The 19259-nt window shown below is 31.0% G+C and overlaps 1 protein-coding gene across 3 annotated transcripts in view; it reads left to right on the top strand.

Annotated features, from left to right (window-relative positions):
* Positions 1-19259, top strand: part of CSMD3 (CUB and Sushi multiple domains 3) — a 1076690-nt gene that overhangs the window by 386577 nt on the left and 670854 nt on the right. The window contains exon 7 of one of the 3 annotated variants that reach the window (XM_060127234.1): positions 10836-11147. The exons of the other annotated variants lie outside the window; for them this stretch is intronic. Within the exon in view, the coding sequence (XP_059983217.1) occupies positions 10836-11147 (312 nt within the window). The remainder of the gene's footprint in view (positions 1-10835; positions 11148-19259) is intronic. 3 annotated transcript variants of the gene reach the window in all.

The raw sequence follows: 19259 nt of genomic DNA, 5'->3' as shown, positions 1-19259 counted from the left end.
ATCATTGTATCCTACCATTGAACAATGGCTAGCTAGCAGTTTAATATAGATGTTCATTGAATAAAAGTTAGTGACCCTATTGCTATTATTTTAATTTTTATTCCTTAAATGTGAATTCAAATATATAAATTTTACTCTCAAAATGTAATATTGTCTCAAAGGAAAATACATATTACTTCATAGAAATATAGAGCACGAGAGACCGTGGAACATAGTTATAGAGAAATAAAGTGAAATTCCCAAGTTCTGACTGAATAAGAAGCAGTATGTCACCAAGGTTAAGAATACAAGCTATGGAATCTGACAGTCGGAATAAAAGTGCCAGATGTATCAAGTCTTTTATTTTTATTTCCCACTCTTTCATTTTATTAAGGTTTTAGCTCAAATGTCACTTTGTGTTTTACTACTAGCTATTATATTAATCTGTCCATTCTTCATCTCTTCCACTTGAATGTAATCTTTCTTAGGAAACGTACTGTCTGTACTACTCACCTCTGAATTATTCAGTGCCTGACGGACATAAAGTTGGCACTCATATATTCTTGTTAGATGAATACCTGAATGAATGAATGACTTGAGACAACAAACACTTGAGTGAATACATGAATGAATGCCCTTAATCAAATTATTTATCCTGGACTATGTTAATTTTAATTGTATCTTCTGCATATGATTTTTGAAGGCTAAATGGAAAATGTTTGTCATAGAACTTGCATGAAGTAAGTGATCCGTAATTGTTAGAAGCTATGATTATTAGAACTTGGAATCAGGGGGAATAGTTGCTTAGGACTAAGTGATTCCTGGGTCTTTAGGGCAAAAGTTCTCATAGTAAAGTATCTACTCTCCATAAATAATAAAATTTATGTGAAGCTAAGAAAAACTATTCCTCCTATGAAATTTTCTGAAGATTAGAGAAGTCCTTGTAGGTAAAAGTTAGGAACCAGAAATTTACAGAAGCTTTTGTTCATGCAGCAAGGAAAAAAAAAAGTGATCCAATTTTGTAACATGGTAAGAAGGCTTAGTAATACAAGTCTTGTAACTATTGAGCAGCAAATAATTTTCAAAGATAAGTGAAATTAGATTACTTATAACTGTTATGAGAGGAAAAACTATAATAGTTAAAGGAGGAAATAGTAAGAACACAGAGGCATCATGTTAAGCTGAAACTGAATTATTAAAAAACAAGACAGGCTGTTGGGGTGTGTATAAACTTTTGCTGTATTTGCAAGTGAAACAGGTATGAAATTTAATCCACAGACTTGCATGAGCAAGAAATGTCACTTTGTTCTCTTAAATTCAGATAAAGTTGAGAGACCTTATTGTCCCTGACAGGAGAATTCTATCCAGGTCATTGTGTGTGAGGGTAGAAAAAACATTGGCACCTTCTTCTTCCCTTGAGTTGCAGAAGAATCCAGGGGGCATTTGCAGTGCTTGGACAGTGGCACCCTGTCATCACTGTCCAAGCCCGAATTTCCCATGAAATCAGGTAATCCTGGGCTTCCCATGACAAGCCTGAGTAGAAAATCTTAGCCAAAGGTGAGAGTCCAGATTCCTGGACTCTTCCACTTCCTGAGATGCAGTAGGGAGGTTGTGTATGTAATCTTCAGTGCCTCTCCTTGGCCCCCAACCTCTACCCAAGTCATTGATTCTCTCCTGTCACTTGATAATCCCCTCAAGAATTCTAGACTGTTAGGAAACAAAAGCTATGGAGAGATCTTAGAGCAAATTTCTCCTTTAGTCCTGCAGAACCATCCTTCCCTGAGGCAAGGGAGTTGCAAGAGAGACCTGGTAAAAGTCAGACATGTGTTGGGGAAGGAGGGGGAAGAAATACAAGGAAGACAAAACATAAATAAATAACTTATATGTTGATTGAGACACAAGTGTTTACACACTATTTTGTATTGGGGAGGCTAAGTAGAGGTGTACTGATTTTCAGGAGTTAAGACTGTGGTTTTGGGATTATACAATTTGGGTCCAGTTCTAGCTTTTTAATTTACTAGCAAAGTGAGTTAGTGTATGTTTTGAAACTACTCTGAGCTTTAATATCCTCAGCTCATAGGTACTTAGGACTGTGTCTATAACACAGTAAATGTTCAGTAAATGTTGAGTCCTCTTTATAACATGTTTATTTAAATAGTCTGTTATCTAGTCATTTAAAGTAACCATTAGAATGACCAATATATTTATGGTGTTTTAATCACCTGTATTCAGAAATTTGGGGAGATTAGATACCATTCCACAGGTGAAAAGCTAAGTCTCCACCATCCTTATAAAAGTTAAAAGTATATGTAAGAAAAATGATCTGATAATCATTATTATTGCCTGTAATTGGAATATACAAAACTCATCTGGGTAGATGTAAAACTTTTAGGTATTTTAAACCACTTTAATGATTAAGAAAACTTCCTTTTCTTTAATATTTTTCATCCAAAAGTCAGTCAATTAAACTGTATGTGATCTTAATCAAATAGAATACTCTTACTCATTATTAGGCTTGTATAGGCTTCATACCTTTGTTTTATTGACGGTATTGCAAGACAGTCTTTTTACTTAGAGTCTTGAAATAAAATGTAGTCTTTGTAAGAAAGGTTACTAGACAGAATAATTACATGAAGAAATATGAAGATTTACCTTTCAATGTGGGAATACATATTTTAAATACTCCAACATATAATTATATATAATACCCCAATATATAATGTATATTTGCCTATCCAGTTAATAGTAACTTTAATGGTAGACTCAAGGTTCTTACCATTTCTAAAGGTTTTGAAAAAACTTTCCTTCAACATGCTACTTTTTTAAGCCAAGATGTGTATTTTTTTTTCCCAAGAAAATCACTCCTGCAACTAATTAATTAGCTGCTACAGGATAAAAAGTGTTTTACAGAGTGTTGATGCAGGAAAATAAGACTTCCTTTGGCTTGAGTTTCTTATTAGGCTGCTCTACTTCAGCATATTTATGCAGATATTCACCAGTTGCTCAGCAACCTTTCCACAATAAATACCATAATAGTCTTTCTTCCAGAATGTCAGCACTTTCCTATCTGCCCACACCTCCATTACACCCACCTGTTAATAATGAACCTAGTTATTTCAAACCATATAACAACCACATGGGATCAGATATCAACCTATGATAAGTGCCTCAACAAGTAGTGTTCAGTGATCTTACTGCAAGCTTCACACTCCTCGTCAAAACATATATTTCTCAAACTGCCCCTATTATTTCTTTTGAGAAGAAAACTTTACAATAAACTAATTCAAACTAAATAGTTGAGCAATCACTCTGCTATGTGTGTTCTCTCAACCAAAAAAGCATTTGTCTGATAAGAGAACAACTATGAGAGAGCAATGCCTAATCCTAAAGAGCATCGTTTTTTTTAAGTAGCATCTGGATACACAGAGAGAAATAGCTCCTTGGTTCCCTTTAAATCATATCACATATATGAAACCAGCATTAGGTATACTTTATACTCTAGGTATTAAAAAAAAGAGGAACACTTATAATTAGTAAGAAAATGACAACCCCCCTGCCCTCCCCAATCTAGAAGGCCATTATAGAAGGAAATAGAGGATAAACATGGAAACACTGAGATAGTCAAAGTAAGCAGGACTCAGGGACATGATGAGCTAGGTCAGGATAAAGCCTTCTTTTATTTTTTCTTTCAACCATGATATGTATAAAGGGTAACTCCACCAGTTCCTTCCCCTTACTTCTTTCCCTTCTCCTTCACAATACCAAATATCATCATTATAAAATATTTTTTTGGAGGGAAAAAGGTTCTGGAGAATGGAAGAAAAGGGAAACACTACCCTCATTTGAGAAAAGACAAATGAAAGAGTGATTTATGTGTTCTTAGATGTCCCTTCCTCTTTTCATTACTTATGTTCTAGCACATGCAATATTAATTGCAGTTATAATTATGTTTTTATATTGTTTAAATACATCTGAACAGGTCCAATATCTTTCTTATTTATATCCTTAAAATACATTTAACACTCAATAACTATTAATTAAACATAAAATGAAATGTTTATGTTTTTGAAAAATAAGAGAGAAGTACATTTATCCACATTCATTCTTCCCTCATATATGTATGAAACATTCAAGGGGAAGTGAGAGATATACATGTATAAGACATGATTTCTACTTTCAAAATGTCATTAATACATATCAGTTATTAGAGGCAGCAGTGTTCTGAAAATGAAGGAGTTCCTTATGTTACACTTTGGAATAAAAGATATGTGGTATCCCTTTTTGCTAACAATGCCTTTAAATATTCCATGAGAACTGGCAGCTATTCCACAAGATTTTGTGTGGAAGGAAATTAAACAAGTGTGTGTTAAGTTACATTTTGTTTGGGGGAAACCCAGAATGTGTCCTTCTAGTTCTGCTAAGAGGTAAGAGCTGCTACAAGAAAGAGGTCTCAAAATGCAGGATTCTAGGAGGTGGTTTTAGGAAAGTGTGAAGGGACATTCTATCCTTTTATTCTTATGAAATATGACAAGGATGTTGTGAATCTTACTTCAAAGCTAGGTGTTCAAGTTTTATTGTCAGTATTGTGACTTTATGGATTAACATCATGCTTAATTACACAAAAAAGGCTTCAGTTTGCATTTTTGAATATTCTTGTGAGTGGTGTGTGTGTTTGTGACTGGGCACATTAAAATAAAAAAAAGACACCTTGGACCTACCACTACACATTGTTGAGACTTCCAAAAATGTATGAAAAGGAGTGATAAGATGCTGACGCTTCATTTTGCAACTTCACTTTAATCAACTAGGTGAAGCAAGAAATGGCTCTTAGAGAGAGAAAATCTTCAAGACCCATACAGCCCTCTACTTAAATTTTCCCTCGCATGAGCTTACTGTATTTTTAGTACTAAGAAATTAGATGTCTCTTCTCTCACATTCTGTGACAAACTGTGAGGATATTTAGTGTAACATTCATGGATTTATACTATATAACATATATAACATACATAAAATGTTATATGACAAGTATATGTATTTACCATATATACCACATTACCATATTACCATATATATGTGTGTGTGCATATATACACACACGCACACAACGTAGTTTTGTTGTGGTAGACCAACAGAGTACTCTCTGTATGCTTTCTAAAACTTGGTATTTTCTATGTTTCATTTAGGTAAAGACATTTATGCTGGTTTGGCATGTGGGTTTATCAAAATTGCAAACAATTCAGAATATGGAGTTTTTATCTTATATATAAACAACTTGGCATTAGCACATATTTTGTTGAATATTTGTTTTATAATCATTTATTTACTCATAGTAAGTGTGGATTTAGTAAATGTATCACTAAATCTTGCTATCATCAGTTTCAACTTAGATTGCAAATATTTATTCATTTAAGATCACTTGCATCTGATAAACAATAAGTCCACTTGCAAAAGTTAATATTGGTGTCCCTTTTTAATGCTTAAAAATTTAGATATAAATATATAATATAAATGTAAATATATATCAGTATGTCAGTGAATTCAGAAAGACAATATTTATTTAAACTCTCAGTTCTACTTTTAAATTAATGTGTACCTAATTTATTTAATTAATTCATGATCATAGAAAATCTGTTACTTGGATTAGTGAGATCAACTTCTTTCCCATTTCTCTGTATCAGAAATCTGGATTTAGGGGGCAGCATTTTTGCATTGTCATATCATATTTTAATAGCTGAATGATTTCTTTCTTAGAGATGTATCTTATAATTAAGAATATCTTATATTTATTTAATGAGATGTTTTAAGATCATAGTCTTATTTAGTTTCAAAATAAATGAAGCATTTTAATTTAAAATCAAAACTTTATAAGACCAATATATACCTGCTCTTTAAAACTAAATTAGAAACTAATTTTTTCAGGATTTGTCCATTTATTTTCCTAGTCAGACAGACAATTTTATATTAGGTAATGACTAATCAAAGGTAGATTATTTATATTTTTCCTACAATTTAAAGGCTACTTTCTATTTGTTTACTTATCTCTTCTATAAATTGAATATTCATAGTACACCCACATCCACCAGATTATACTATTAAATGCTAAGCTGTACAGATTTTAGAATACTGGAATTTATAACGTTTAAAATGCAAAATATTTATTTTCCCAACTACAGTATGCTTCCTAACTGTAACATGTATCAAAGCAGTGGCTTTGTTTTACTTCACCCCCTCATATTTTAATTAGTTTTCAAGAGTCCTCATTTATTGACACTTTCCTATAAGTTTCATGTAATATTAAATGAAAGAAGAAATACAACATACAAATTAAAATACATATGCTAAAATTTATAGACTATCTAAATGTGACTCATATAGAATTGCTGCATTAGTTGTATTTATATTTTATTTTGATGTTTTTTGTATATTTTTTCTTTTGCATGTTTTCATGTTAAATATGTTTATTGCATTTTTCTTCATTATATATCATTATGCCACAAAATTATTCAATTAAGATTATTTTGTTATTTAAGCTTTTATTCAAATGTTTCATTTGAAATGCTAAAATCAATGGAACAGAATATATGTCTTATATAAAATAACATGCCAAATATAAATATCTAAAAGCTACTTCTATGGATACGTAGTTATCTTTAACATGTACTTGTATAGCTGTATGCATTTTGGGACATCCACTCATATCTCTAGCAAAATATTCTGTTCTTTACGTCTGTGATGAGTTAGACAATAATTACAAAGCAATATAGCATAATTAAAAAAAATCTGTAAAACTAAAATTTTAATCAAAATGAAATTCAAATTCAATTTTTTGAGTTTTTATTTAAGATACTTTCTATGATGCATTTATAAATCACTTTACATGAATTATGCTTAGTACCTTGCAGATTGTTGAAATAAGAAAGCCTTCAAAAATATAATTTTTAATATGATACATAATAAAATCCAAATTTAGTTATATAATTTAATTGTAGTATTATATAAATTTGCCAATTTACATGTGTAACACATGTCATTTTCCATTATCATAATTCCAAGAGGACATATAGTTATGATTTATAGAAGCATGCTTATATGTGTAAATCATTTCATTTTATTTTTGTTATATTTGAAAATGTTTTTTATTAAAATATTAATAAAATTATATTTTAGATGTATTTATATTTTAAACATCAAATTTATAATATATCTCTAGCAAGTTAATTGACAGGGTAATCTAATTGTGATAAACTACATCTTGTATACATGGTTTTATTTCTAATGAAGAATGGGTTTTTTGAATGTACAGTTTATTCCTAAATTTGGGTTGTATGCCTTGTAACATGCATTTAATACTGTGCTATTAAAGATAATACTTACATAATTGTGTAGCATACTTAAAATATTTTAAAAGAAAGTTATAGTTTAATATTGAATTAGATATATTATATATTTAATATTGAATTGTTGCTATATATAATCCTAAGCCTTTTTCCAGCATTGGCAATTTCCTCATAAAACAGTTATGTATGCAAAAATGTTGAGTATTTTGAAACTGTTAAAAGATGCATTTTGACAATTTAAAAATCTGTTTCACACACTGCCAATTTAAAATGGTACCAAAATTAGTATTCTAAATTGGTCTACATTTTAAATAAAATGATTATACGATATATGATATAATTGTATAGTGATGGATGATTCTATTGACTTATAAAGGAAATCAATGTTTTTTATAGTTCCACTACATATATATGTATATATAAGTGCCTAACTAAATTTAGATGCACTTCTATTTCCTGCCATTATGAGATACATCTACTTTTTACTGTACAGAAATTTGAACATTCTAAATAAATCCATTTCACACTAACATTGTAAACTATCATGGTTTGGGAATGTTGACACAAATCTTCAAGTAACTATTACTTATGCATTTAAATCTTCAGATTCCACACTTTTTCAGTGATGTTTTTGAAAGTTCAAAACAAAACCATCAATTTTTCCTTTCTTTGTAATTATTCTTCATTTCATTATACTGTTTGACCTATGATTTACCACATTAAAAATTATAGTCATGTTTCATTCATGAAATTTATCCTCTTTATTATTGTTATTATTAACAATAATAATTATAATTATTATTAAATTCATTCATTCTTTTATTCTTTTTTTGAGGGATATTTCTTGAGCATCTGCTATGTACTGGGTATTGTCCTAGATACTTGAGATTCAGCAATGAATGGAATTTACAAAAATCTCAGCCTTCAGGGACCTTGCATTATAGTATGGGGAGGAAAAATTATGAACACAAAATATAAGTAAAACATAAGAACTGGTTAGTAAAATATCTAGCTAATTACACTATGGTTATTAAATAAATGTTTTTTTAATGCTTTATTCAAATATTACACCCTGTTCTGCATTCAGGTTAAGAGAATAATACTGAATATTCACTACCAATAGCCAGAGTAGAACTCTATTACTGAAGATTTTAAGATTGGGAGTGCTAGCAAGTCCTGGATCTAAACGCTACTAAAGATCAGTTCTAACTCACAAATTTGTTTAAGAACTGTATTTATCCTCTGGGAGCTTCAAAAAACGGGTGTTTGAAATTAGTCTGTAGAGCTTAAAGATTAGTTATAGAAGCAACCTGGACACATCCTAAGAATTACCCCAGATTCATTTACCCAAATACAAGAGATTATTTAGGATTAATTGTAATGACCTTCAGTGATGAAATATAATAAATAGCTATTAATTTACTTCCTTGCTAAAGGTAGAAATGCTGAGATTTGAGAGAGTACAAATTCCATTATTTTTTATACTTTTAGATTGCATTTAGCAACATATGTTTACAGTTAAATGCTTTCCTTTTTTAAACTAAACCTGAAAGCCTGGAAATTATGATAAAGTCAGGAAAAGTTCTAAAGTATTAGTTTTTATCCTGATTTGTCATACTTCCTTTCAAAAAGAAAGGTGCAATTAAACTTCCCAGAATAATATGGACCAGGTACTTTTTTTATAGTAATGAGCACATGAACATCAAAATGTCTGATTTACCATGAGGTCAGTTACTGAATGTTAGTAATGCATGTGTAGCTATTGCTTAATCATGTGACTAAAGAAAACCCTTACCAAATATTAGCTTAATAAATATTACTGGCCAATTTGCATAACCAACATGCATTTAGTAGATTTTAATATTCACAAAGTAACTTGGATGAATATTCAATAGCAACTTTTTTCTGATTAACGCTTTACAGTATATTAAAAGTCTTTAAAATAATCTGATAATCGTCATACCTCATTTACCCCTGCCCACCACAAAGTACAATCATTTAATTTTTTGAATTTGTAAATCAAATTAAAATGATACGAAAACACAGGCTGGAAGAATTAGTAATATACATGTGCTCCTTTGCTTGCTTGTGAATGACAGGGGTTCATGTTTGACCTCTTTTTAGAGTTTAAAGCAGGAACCCGAATTACTAGTCCTACTAAGCATCTGCCTACGGGGTGGGGGGAGGGGAAGGAGGCAGAACATGCTCAAACCACATTACGTGATGTAGCTGTTTTTTCTCTCGCAAAATGAATAAAATATACCCATGTATTTTTGTCTAAAATATCTAAATATACATTGTGGACAGAATTTTGAAATGCAGTTTATTGAGAAAGCAAGTATATAAAAACATATACCACTCATTGGCTTTAAAAAAATACTCGGAAGTTTTCTAACCAGGACATGATTATTATTCCTAATTAGTAGCTGGTCCTCCAAAATTCAATATTTTTTTCTTGTTAAGCATTTTAGCTGTCAAGATCCTTCTAAGTATATCTTCATTCTGTTTCATGCTTCTATTATAAAGTTACATCTTTTTTCCTTATGTGAGAATTACGTACTACCAAGCACAATCTCTGAAAAAGTTTAAGTGAAAGAAAAAAGAAAATCCTAATTTGGTACCTTTAAAACAATTTTAAAATTATAGTGAAACTTTAATAAGGTTAAGAATGTAGAGAATTACTGTGACATGCTTATGAGATATTTGGAAACTTTCAACCTTTTTTTAAAGCTAGTTTTGTATGAATAAAATTTCCATGCTAATAGTTAATTTTCAGTCATTTCTAAATAAAACAATTTAATTTTAACTAGTTGAAAATTGGTTAATCTCAAGTTTTACTTTAAAACTCTGAAAAATATTACCCAACTTCCAGAACAACCTGGTAAATTCTAAAGTATGTATAGCTCACGACATTGAATATTTTATCATGTTGACTGCTTTCTGGCAAATGAGGTTAAGATAGACATTTACATAGAGTAGTTTTTCAGAGCTTCATTTTTTAAAATCATTTTGTTTTCAATTTGGCTTTGATTTTTAAATTCTCCTTTCTTCACTTTTTTGTCTTAAAATAGAAAAATTTGATATTTTTCCCAGAAATCATGAAGTGATATGGCACAGACTATTCAAAGCATACTTCTGAGAAAAGTGTGGTTACATAGTTACCCATTCTGTCAAAACTTGTCACTTGCCAGGCATTTGTTGCTAAAAAACATCTGTAGATAAATAATGAATAAGATTGATTCAGGGCCATGTAAAGGGTTTACTGTTTCACCTTTTTCTCCCTAATGTGTTACAATTAAAATGTGGTATATTTGTGTATAATATCCATTCATAGGTTGATTGATATAGACCAAACATCAGATCTGGTTACTTCACATTTTAGTGGTGTGTTTGTGTTTTGCCTTTTCATGTTTGATAATACTTAAGATGATAGAGGGAATATAATTTATTAAACTTATCAGAAAAAAAAAACAAAATTTAAAAGAAAAAGTTAGCATCTAGTGCTACTGTGTCCCACAGGTTCTTCTCCATTGACCCACACTACCTCCACTGGTGAGTTAGAGGAGCATAACAGGACTACCACTGGTGCTATTGCTGTTGCTAGCACATCTGCAGATGTTACTGTATCCAGTGTTACAGCTGTCACCATCCATAGACTTTCCGAGGAACAGCGAGTGCAAGTAAAGAATATCAGAAATTCAGGTCTGGACCCCAACACATCCAAGGACGAGCTCTCTCCTCATCAAGCAGATATACAAAGTACAAGGAGAAGACCAAGAAATGCTGAACAGATAGAAAGAACTAAAGAGCTTGCAGTTGTTACTCATAGAGGTATTGGATGTTATTTTACTTGTGCCCATTTAGTTACAGCCAAAGCTATATTTTGGTAATGATTCTAATTAGAGAATGAGCTCAAACAGAGCCAAGATGTAGGAAGTGAAAGAAAGAGTTCAAAGTAGCTGAAAAATATAGACAGTAACAGTCAGAACCTGAATAATTTGAAAGTACAAAAATTAGAAAAAAAACAAATCAAAATGCAGTGCAAATGTTGGAGGGAGGAGGGAGTAAATATAGAAAGAAAATAATGCATAAAAGATAGTAAAAATAAGTACTAAATACCCATTGCTTATTATATACCACTTATGGTATTGAGATAACATGAAAATAAAAAAGCCATTTTTCTATTAATAAGTGCACATATTTACTGATTGATGATTTATCCTATGTAGTAATTTTCATATTTGCATGAAAAATTTTTTACACAAATGTTAATTTATTATTGAGAAAATAGATAATTTGATTGGGAAAAATGAAAACATTATGTCTGGTGATTATTTTATATAGCTTATTCTACTGTTTCTGAATTACCTATTGCCTGACCCATATGATTGCACTGAGAACAGATTTCTCATTTTGAAAAGGTAACAGGTATCCATTGATATTATGACTCCAAATTTAATATTGCTTAACTTCCTACTTTAATTTTTAGAGATAAAAATACCACAGAGCCAAATCATATATTGGTAATTTTCTAATCAATTAATATAAGCCTATGTTTTACAAAATTAGGAAGTGTAGCAATTTTCTGTTTCTTGGTAGCAGGTTTCATTGAACAGTTTAGGAAAAAAATAGTGTAGTATCAAAAACTAACAAATATATATTGATATATGCATCAGTGGAAATATTAATTAATTGCACATTAATATTTGGAGAACAAAATATCTACTCCAGCTCTATTTCCAACTCATAATCATATATTCTCCAAATATAAGTAATAGAAAACCATTCAAATGCTTAGTACACACTAAGGAGAAAAATCATGACATCTTTACATAAATTGATTGAAAATCATACAGAAATATCTCAGGAGCTCATTTCCATCAGAATTTATACTGAAAGTACTTACTTTGACTCTCTTTAATAAGAAGCTTTCTAAAATGAATTCTTGGGAATTCCCTGGTGGTCCAGTGGTTAGGGCTCCGTGCTTCCACTGCAGGGGTCATGGGTTCAATCCCTGGTCGGGGAACTGAGATCCTGCAAGCCGCGTGGCATGGCCAAAAAAAATAAAAAATAAAATGAATTTTTAGCATGTGATAGTCTCCTTTAAAGGATTAAAATGATATCATCTTGGTTCTCTATTCACTCTCCTACCATGAATATTTCCACTCATGTGAATATAGGGATCATTATCAAATTTATGATTTGCTTAATCAAGTAGATTTTCTTATTACTGGGAAACAAAAAATGTGTAAATATTAATGAAATATCGATTAAGAAAAAAGCCCTTCAATTTAGTATTCTCACTCTCTTCAGAAATTTGCATGAGCTAATTAACATTAACAAACTTTCCTGTATTCATTCTATTACCCACTGAAAAAGAGGCAGGTAATTTTCGGACATAAGTTTATTATTTATCAACTAATGATACAAATGCCGCTTCAGCCAAAGTTTGCCATCAAGTGATTTGAGAAACTCTGATGCTACAAATTAAATATTTTGTAGAACTTGAATAAATAATTCAGATTGAAAAAGGAATAAGTAGTTGTCAATTTTTAGATTAAATAATGTGATTTGAAAATTAATCTAAAATTTGAAGTACATTCAGCTAAATTTCAATTAAGCATCAAGATTACATCCTTGGTAAATTCCAAATCAGTGCTCAAATTTTCTCAAGTGTTGTCATAATCTCCCAGTGCTGTTTTACAGCATTCAGAACATTTAGACCTGTTTCACATATATTCTTTCTAAAATAGTTTTTATGGATATGATATTCATTCAATGCTGCCATCTACCTTGGTCATAAATATTTTTAATCATTGATGTTTAAATTATGTTTACAGAAAACATTTTGAATGTTATATTCATTTTTTTAGTGACTTAAATTATTATACTTTCATCAAATCTTTATTTTAATTAAAATTGGTCCTTCTGACTCTTCTTCAGTAACCTGCTATTTCAGTGATTTTTAGTTGGCTCATTACCTATTATATTTGACACACAAACTATTAACATTTGGGGAAAAAAAATTGTCAATGTTAGAAGTAAAGGAAACCTGTTATCCTATATCTATTATGCTTTTTAAAAACCTCAATATACAGCTATATTTTCAGATATAAAACAGTCCTCAAAGACTTTAAGCAGGACCAAATTTCTAAATTAGGATTGGCTGACATGAAAACAGTATTATTCTTTTTAAGAATAATTTCAGTTCAGCCAGCATGTCTGAAATGCCCACTGAGCTCTGTTCTGTGCGAAATAAGGATAAATATTACATGGTCCCTTCTTTCGAGAGAGTGAGATAGAGTGGAGAACATAGAGAAATCCATCCTGGTGGGACAAGGAAGATTTTGTAAAGCTCATGGCTGAGCAGAGCACTAAAGGAGTTACAGGATGCATGTAGGCAGTGAGTCCTTTAATTGACATTTTAGATGAGTCAGTAAAAATAATACAAAACTAACTTGCTTAATTTTTCTAGATATTTTAGAGAAAAAATAATTCTTGTTTGTCTATTCCATTCTGCACAATGTAGTCAGAATTACCTTTTAAAAATGAAAATCTAGTCACTTCACTCCACTGCTTTAAAGCTTCCACTGTTTTTCCAGTGATCTTGGGAAAAAAGCCGAGACTTGATGATGACCCATGGGAACCTCTGTGATCTGGCTTTTTGCCTATATCTCCAAATTCGTCTCTCTCACAGTCATTCTTTATTTTTTTGGCCAAAAAGAATTTCTTTTAGTTTGTCAAACATACCATGTTCTTTTTTACCTCAAGCCACTCCCATAAGCTATTCTTTCTTCCTTTCAACCAAATCATTCTAATTCTCTTTCCAAGATTTAGCTTAAATTGTTGTAACTAGCGACTTTAAGTTCTGTAAGGTAAGGAGTGGATGGGTCTTGTTCAGGCTGCATTCCCAGTGCCTAGAACAACTTCTGACCCATAGACATATTTAGATAATATTTAGTAAATTGATGAATAAATGTTTACAGTTTCACCAGCTAGAGTATTCACTCAAATGACTTAAAGGCTTAAAATTATATTCTTCAATATAATCAAGTATCCATGTATTTCAGTATTAAAGATAGCTATTTTGTTACAGTTATAGAAAGCAGTGTTTTTAATTACTTTGAAAGGCAAAAGTATTCTCATGTACTTACAATAAAATATTGCTTTTTTATTATATTACCACTTTAAAATTCACAAAATAAAACTAGATATAAATGCCTTGCTTACGCCCTTTTCACATTTATAAAATCAAAGAAAATTTATAAATGAACATAAGCAAGCTATAAATTCAATAAATTTCATATGAATAAATATTAATTTAATACAATGGATATTATTTTACTGAAATTAATTACCATCTAAAGCATATATACGATAGAGATTGTAATAGCATAGGTTTGTTTTTATGTCTACAAGTGGGTACAGTTTTGTACTGTGATAATTTGGCATTTTTCATTATGTTTCTCTATTCACACTGCAATTAAACTTTCATTTTTTGAAAGTTTCATTTATGAAACTTTCATTTTTATGATGTCTTTTGATCATTACTAATTCCTAATTTGTCTATTCTCAGTAACTTGAGGTAAAGTGCTTACAGTTTACACTATTACCACTATGAAAACAAAGAAAACAAAGACACTGAAATTGTTCATAGTATTTGGTACTTGTGAGTGTGTAGATTCAAAAATCTATGTATTAATTTATGATTAATTAAACCTTAAATCACTAGTTAATTATAAAATCTGCACAATTAATAATTTGAAAAAAAACTTGGAATATTTATCAAAGACATTTTCAATCCCAAGAGGGTACTGTTCCAATTAATTTTTCCTATAGTACTATAGTTAAAACATCAGTAATTCAACTTAAGTTATCCTCTTAAATTTTTTTTTTCACTTTCTATTTGTTCTTAGTAAAAGAAAACCCTTTCTGTTTTTCTCCATTTAAAAAGGTTCTTTAACGTTGAAATATAAACAAGTAAAAGAGAAAAATACTGATAAATAATGTTGACTTAGCTCTTCTTTAAAAACAGTGTATTAACACTACAGTTTCCTTTATTAGTGCCCAGTAGACTTCAAAATGAAAATTCAGCTTTATTGACTGGATTTTAGTCCACTTTTGTCACCTGCTATGTGTGAGACTCTTTGCAGGTAATGTGAACTATTAGGGTTGAATTTCCCTATCAGTAAAATAGTATCACAGTATTACATTAGGGTTATAGTGAGGATTAAACACAGTATTAGGTACAAATGACAAAAAATTTCAAGTATTTTCTCCCAATGGAAAGGAAAAACCAAATTGTCCACCGTTGCTGGTTAGTTTTGAGGTCAGAGAGCTAGGCTGAGTTTATACTCTGTCCCTTATTAACTATATGATCTTGAGCAATAACTTCAACTCTCAAACCTGCAATTTCTTAGTAACTGAGAATACCTACCTCATAGGTAGTTATGTGAAAAAAATTTAGCACAGTTGCTGGCTTATGTTTAACAAGTAGTAATTGTTATTATTTTTATTATTCACCAAATACGTTTTAACTCTTGCTATGTACATGATATTGTGCTGTATAGTAGAGATATAAAAATGAACAAAGCAGGCTGTGCTATGATGTAGTCTATATAACTTAAAAAAAAAGAGTAATTACAAGCTTATTACGAGAAACACTGCCATAGCAGTTGTTTCGAAATGTTATTGAAGAAAGGAGAGGGACTGACTACCTCTAAGTGTAGAAGTCAAGGAAGGCTGCACAGAAGATATTTGTACAAATTATTGAGAGATGAACAAAAGTTTCAAACTAGTAAATTGTGTTTATATTGCTAAGATGTATAAAAAATGCTTTGAGTAGATAGTGCTGAATAGAAATATGATGAACCTATACCAAAATAAATAAAGTGTTCAACTTTGCTTAAAGGAGTATTTACAGTCATATAAATAAACCTAAAACAATTGATATTTTTAGCTTATTGATTATACAGATGTTTAAATTAGATAACATAATATCTAATGATATTTTAAATTTTATCAGAATAGTTTATTGCTTTATGATTTCTTTTTGAAATTATTTCTTAATATTTACCTAAAATACCTTTTTCAGCAATCTCTAAACCCCATAGTTTATTATTATAGCCCTAAGAGATTTCAATTCAAAGTTGATTTATAATAGCGGGACATATGTAATATTATTACAAAATTATAAGTAAAGAGTTCTGAATTTCTAGGATTATATCTTTTTAAATGGTCACTTTCAGATCATCTACTACAACAGCATTATTTTTATACAGGAAATTGTGGTCTGGAAGAGGCCATATGAAAACCCAGTCTTCATATTGCTAAACTAGTATTCATTCATCCTTCCATTTACTCATGGTTCAAAAGGACCTAATGCAAATCCTTTTATTAGGTGATATTAAGGTTAAAGTAATATAGATGACAACCATAGTTGGGTTTTCTTCCTCAAGAGGTTTATACTATTATACTAAGAGGTTATACTATTAAAACAATAGTCATTAAAATGTGTTTTACTCTAGGTAAGTTTTTTAAACATTGTTTTTCTTATATATTGTGGTGGAATGGTATTTCTTTTTTTTCAATATGTAGACAAGTTCTGTCAGCTGTTAATGAGCAGCCATGGTAGTTGCTATTTTCATGTAAAAATGTGAATATATTCTTCTGGAAAAGTTCCCTTATACAATTATAATAATTATAAGATCTCTTTTATTGTTCTTCTTAGCAGAAATTTAGATGACTGTATCATCTTGTGGAGTCAAATATGTGTCATAAGCATTTATAGTCATTGCCGCTACTTGTTTTGACATAGTGTAGTCAATTCTTCCATAGTATGTTTAATAGCTAATGATCATATTAATAGGATCAAGCAGGGTTTTAGCTTAGTTTATAAAGTAACATGAAATTATGTTTAACTGAAATTGAATATGATGTAGAGCCCCCCCATAATGGCAGCATAAAAGAAAACCTATTTTAATTTACCAGTTTGCAAGTAGAACTTTTTATTGTTTTCAGCTTTAAGGTAAGAGTAGTTAATTCAGCATAAATTATTCATTTTAGGTCAGCAATTTTAATTCAGACAAAAGCAGGAATTTTTAAAAATTTTATCTTAAGCAATAGTTTTTCAAGTAAGCTCATCTGAACTTTTTTTTTTTCTTTTGTGGTACGCGGGCCTCTCACTGCTGTGGTCTCTCCCGTTGCGGAGCACAGGCTCCGGACGCGCAGGCTCAGCGGCCATGGCTCACGGGCCCAGCCGCTCCGTGGCATGTGGGATCTTACCAGACCGGGGCACGAACCCGTGTCCCCTGCATCGGCAGGCGGACTCTCAACCACTGCGCCACCAGGGAAGCCCTCATCTGAACTTTTAGATTGCCCAACAAAAAAGGGAAAACAATATACTATCAGACTTACATCTACACTAACTACAGTTTATTTCAAAAGTCAGTATTTCAGAAGTGATATGTAAAAATTTTGTTTAAAACACTGGACCATAATATGACAAAAACTCTATTGTGTGGAAGTAGCAGTTCTTGGGTTCCTAGTATGTGCCTGTCATTAATAGGCTATTTGGCAACATGTAGCTATATATTTTAAAACTTTTCAACAATTTGCAAGCAACTAGTACTGTTTTCAAAATTTCTGTTAATACTTTATAGAGTATAAATTTGTAAATTGAAACATTTTTTATTAATCTTCATAAGCAATATCACAGTGAGGAAGTTAGTTTATGGGTGGTTACTTAAGTCTTTGTGGATACAGATATATGTCCATCAGGTATCAGGATTTATTGAACATATTATCTCTGTGCTTAAACGTATGATAAATTCAAAAGAAATTTAAGATATGGTCTCTATTTTCAAAGGAAAATTTGTAGAGATAAGATAATAGAGAAAAATTATTGGTCAATTCTAAGAGAAAGAATTGCTGCAGCATGATATGTGAGTGAGGATGAGTTATAGCTGTCTTCAAACATGTGATGTAATATGTTATATGTAGGAGAGACCAAACCTGTTCTGCCATAGGTTGTAGAACTTAGTGTATGAAAACACAGGAAGGTACAAAATATATAATAGAGAAGACCTTTCTAGCCTTGAATTTTGTTCAAATATAGAATGTGTGCTTCAGAAAACAGTAAATTCCTAAATCACTAATAAGATATTCAAGCATAGCTTGATGGACAAATTGGGTATTTAGAAAGCATTAAACATCAAAGAGTGTTGAAATTATATGACTGTCACTGTCCCTTATAATCCAAAGTGTATATGAATCTATCCAGAGATCTTGTATATTAATTAATGTATTTATCATCATCATCTATTTTCTCTTGATGTTTGAATTGACGTGGACTTATCTTTATGGTTATCTCATTGTAAAGCTAGTGTTAAAACAACCATAGAAGTGGCTGACACTACCATCAAAAAAGTTAGATTGTCACTCTCCTTATCCCAGTAAATGGAAACTTAGACACATAAACATTTTTCACAGGACCATTGCCACACATTTGCCTTAAATTCCAAAAGCTCTCCATTTGAGGATCCAACTCTAGATTGCCTTTTAGGTAGTGTACAAAACTACAGAGTTATTTTCTTCAAGACTTTTCCTTCCTTCCCTCCCTTCCTCCATCCCCTTTCCTTCCCTTCCCTCTCCTCCCCTCCTCTTCCTTTCTCTCCCCTCCCCTCTCCTCCCTCCTTTCTTCCTTTCCTTTCTTTTCTTTATTTTTTTCTGTCTCTATTTTTCCTTTTCTTTCTTTCATTCTGTTTCTTTTCTCCTTTTTATTTCTCCTTCCCTTCTTCCTCCTTTCCTTCTTTTTATCCATCCATCCTTCCTTTCTTCCTTCCTCTCCTTCTCTTCCTTACTTCTTTCCTTCCTTATTGCTGTCTTTGTTTCTTTCTTCAACAAAAGTTCACTGACTGCTTGCAGGTCATATTTTCTTCTAGT

Source organism: Lagenorhynchus albirostris, chromosome 17 (assembly GCF_949774975.1).
Source record: "Lagenorhynchus albirostris chromosome 17, mLagAlb1.1, whole genome shotgun sequence".
Lineage (NCBI taxonomy): Eukaryota > Metazoa > Chordata > Mammalia > Artiodactyla > Delphinidae > Lagenorhynchus > Lagenorhynchus albirostris.
This window is presented reverse-complemented; position numbering and strand designations above follow the sequence as displayed.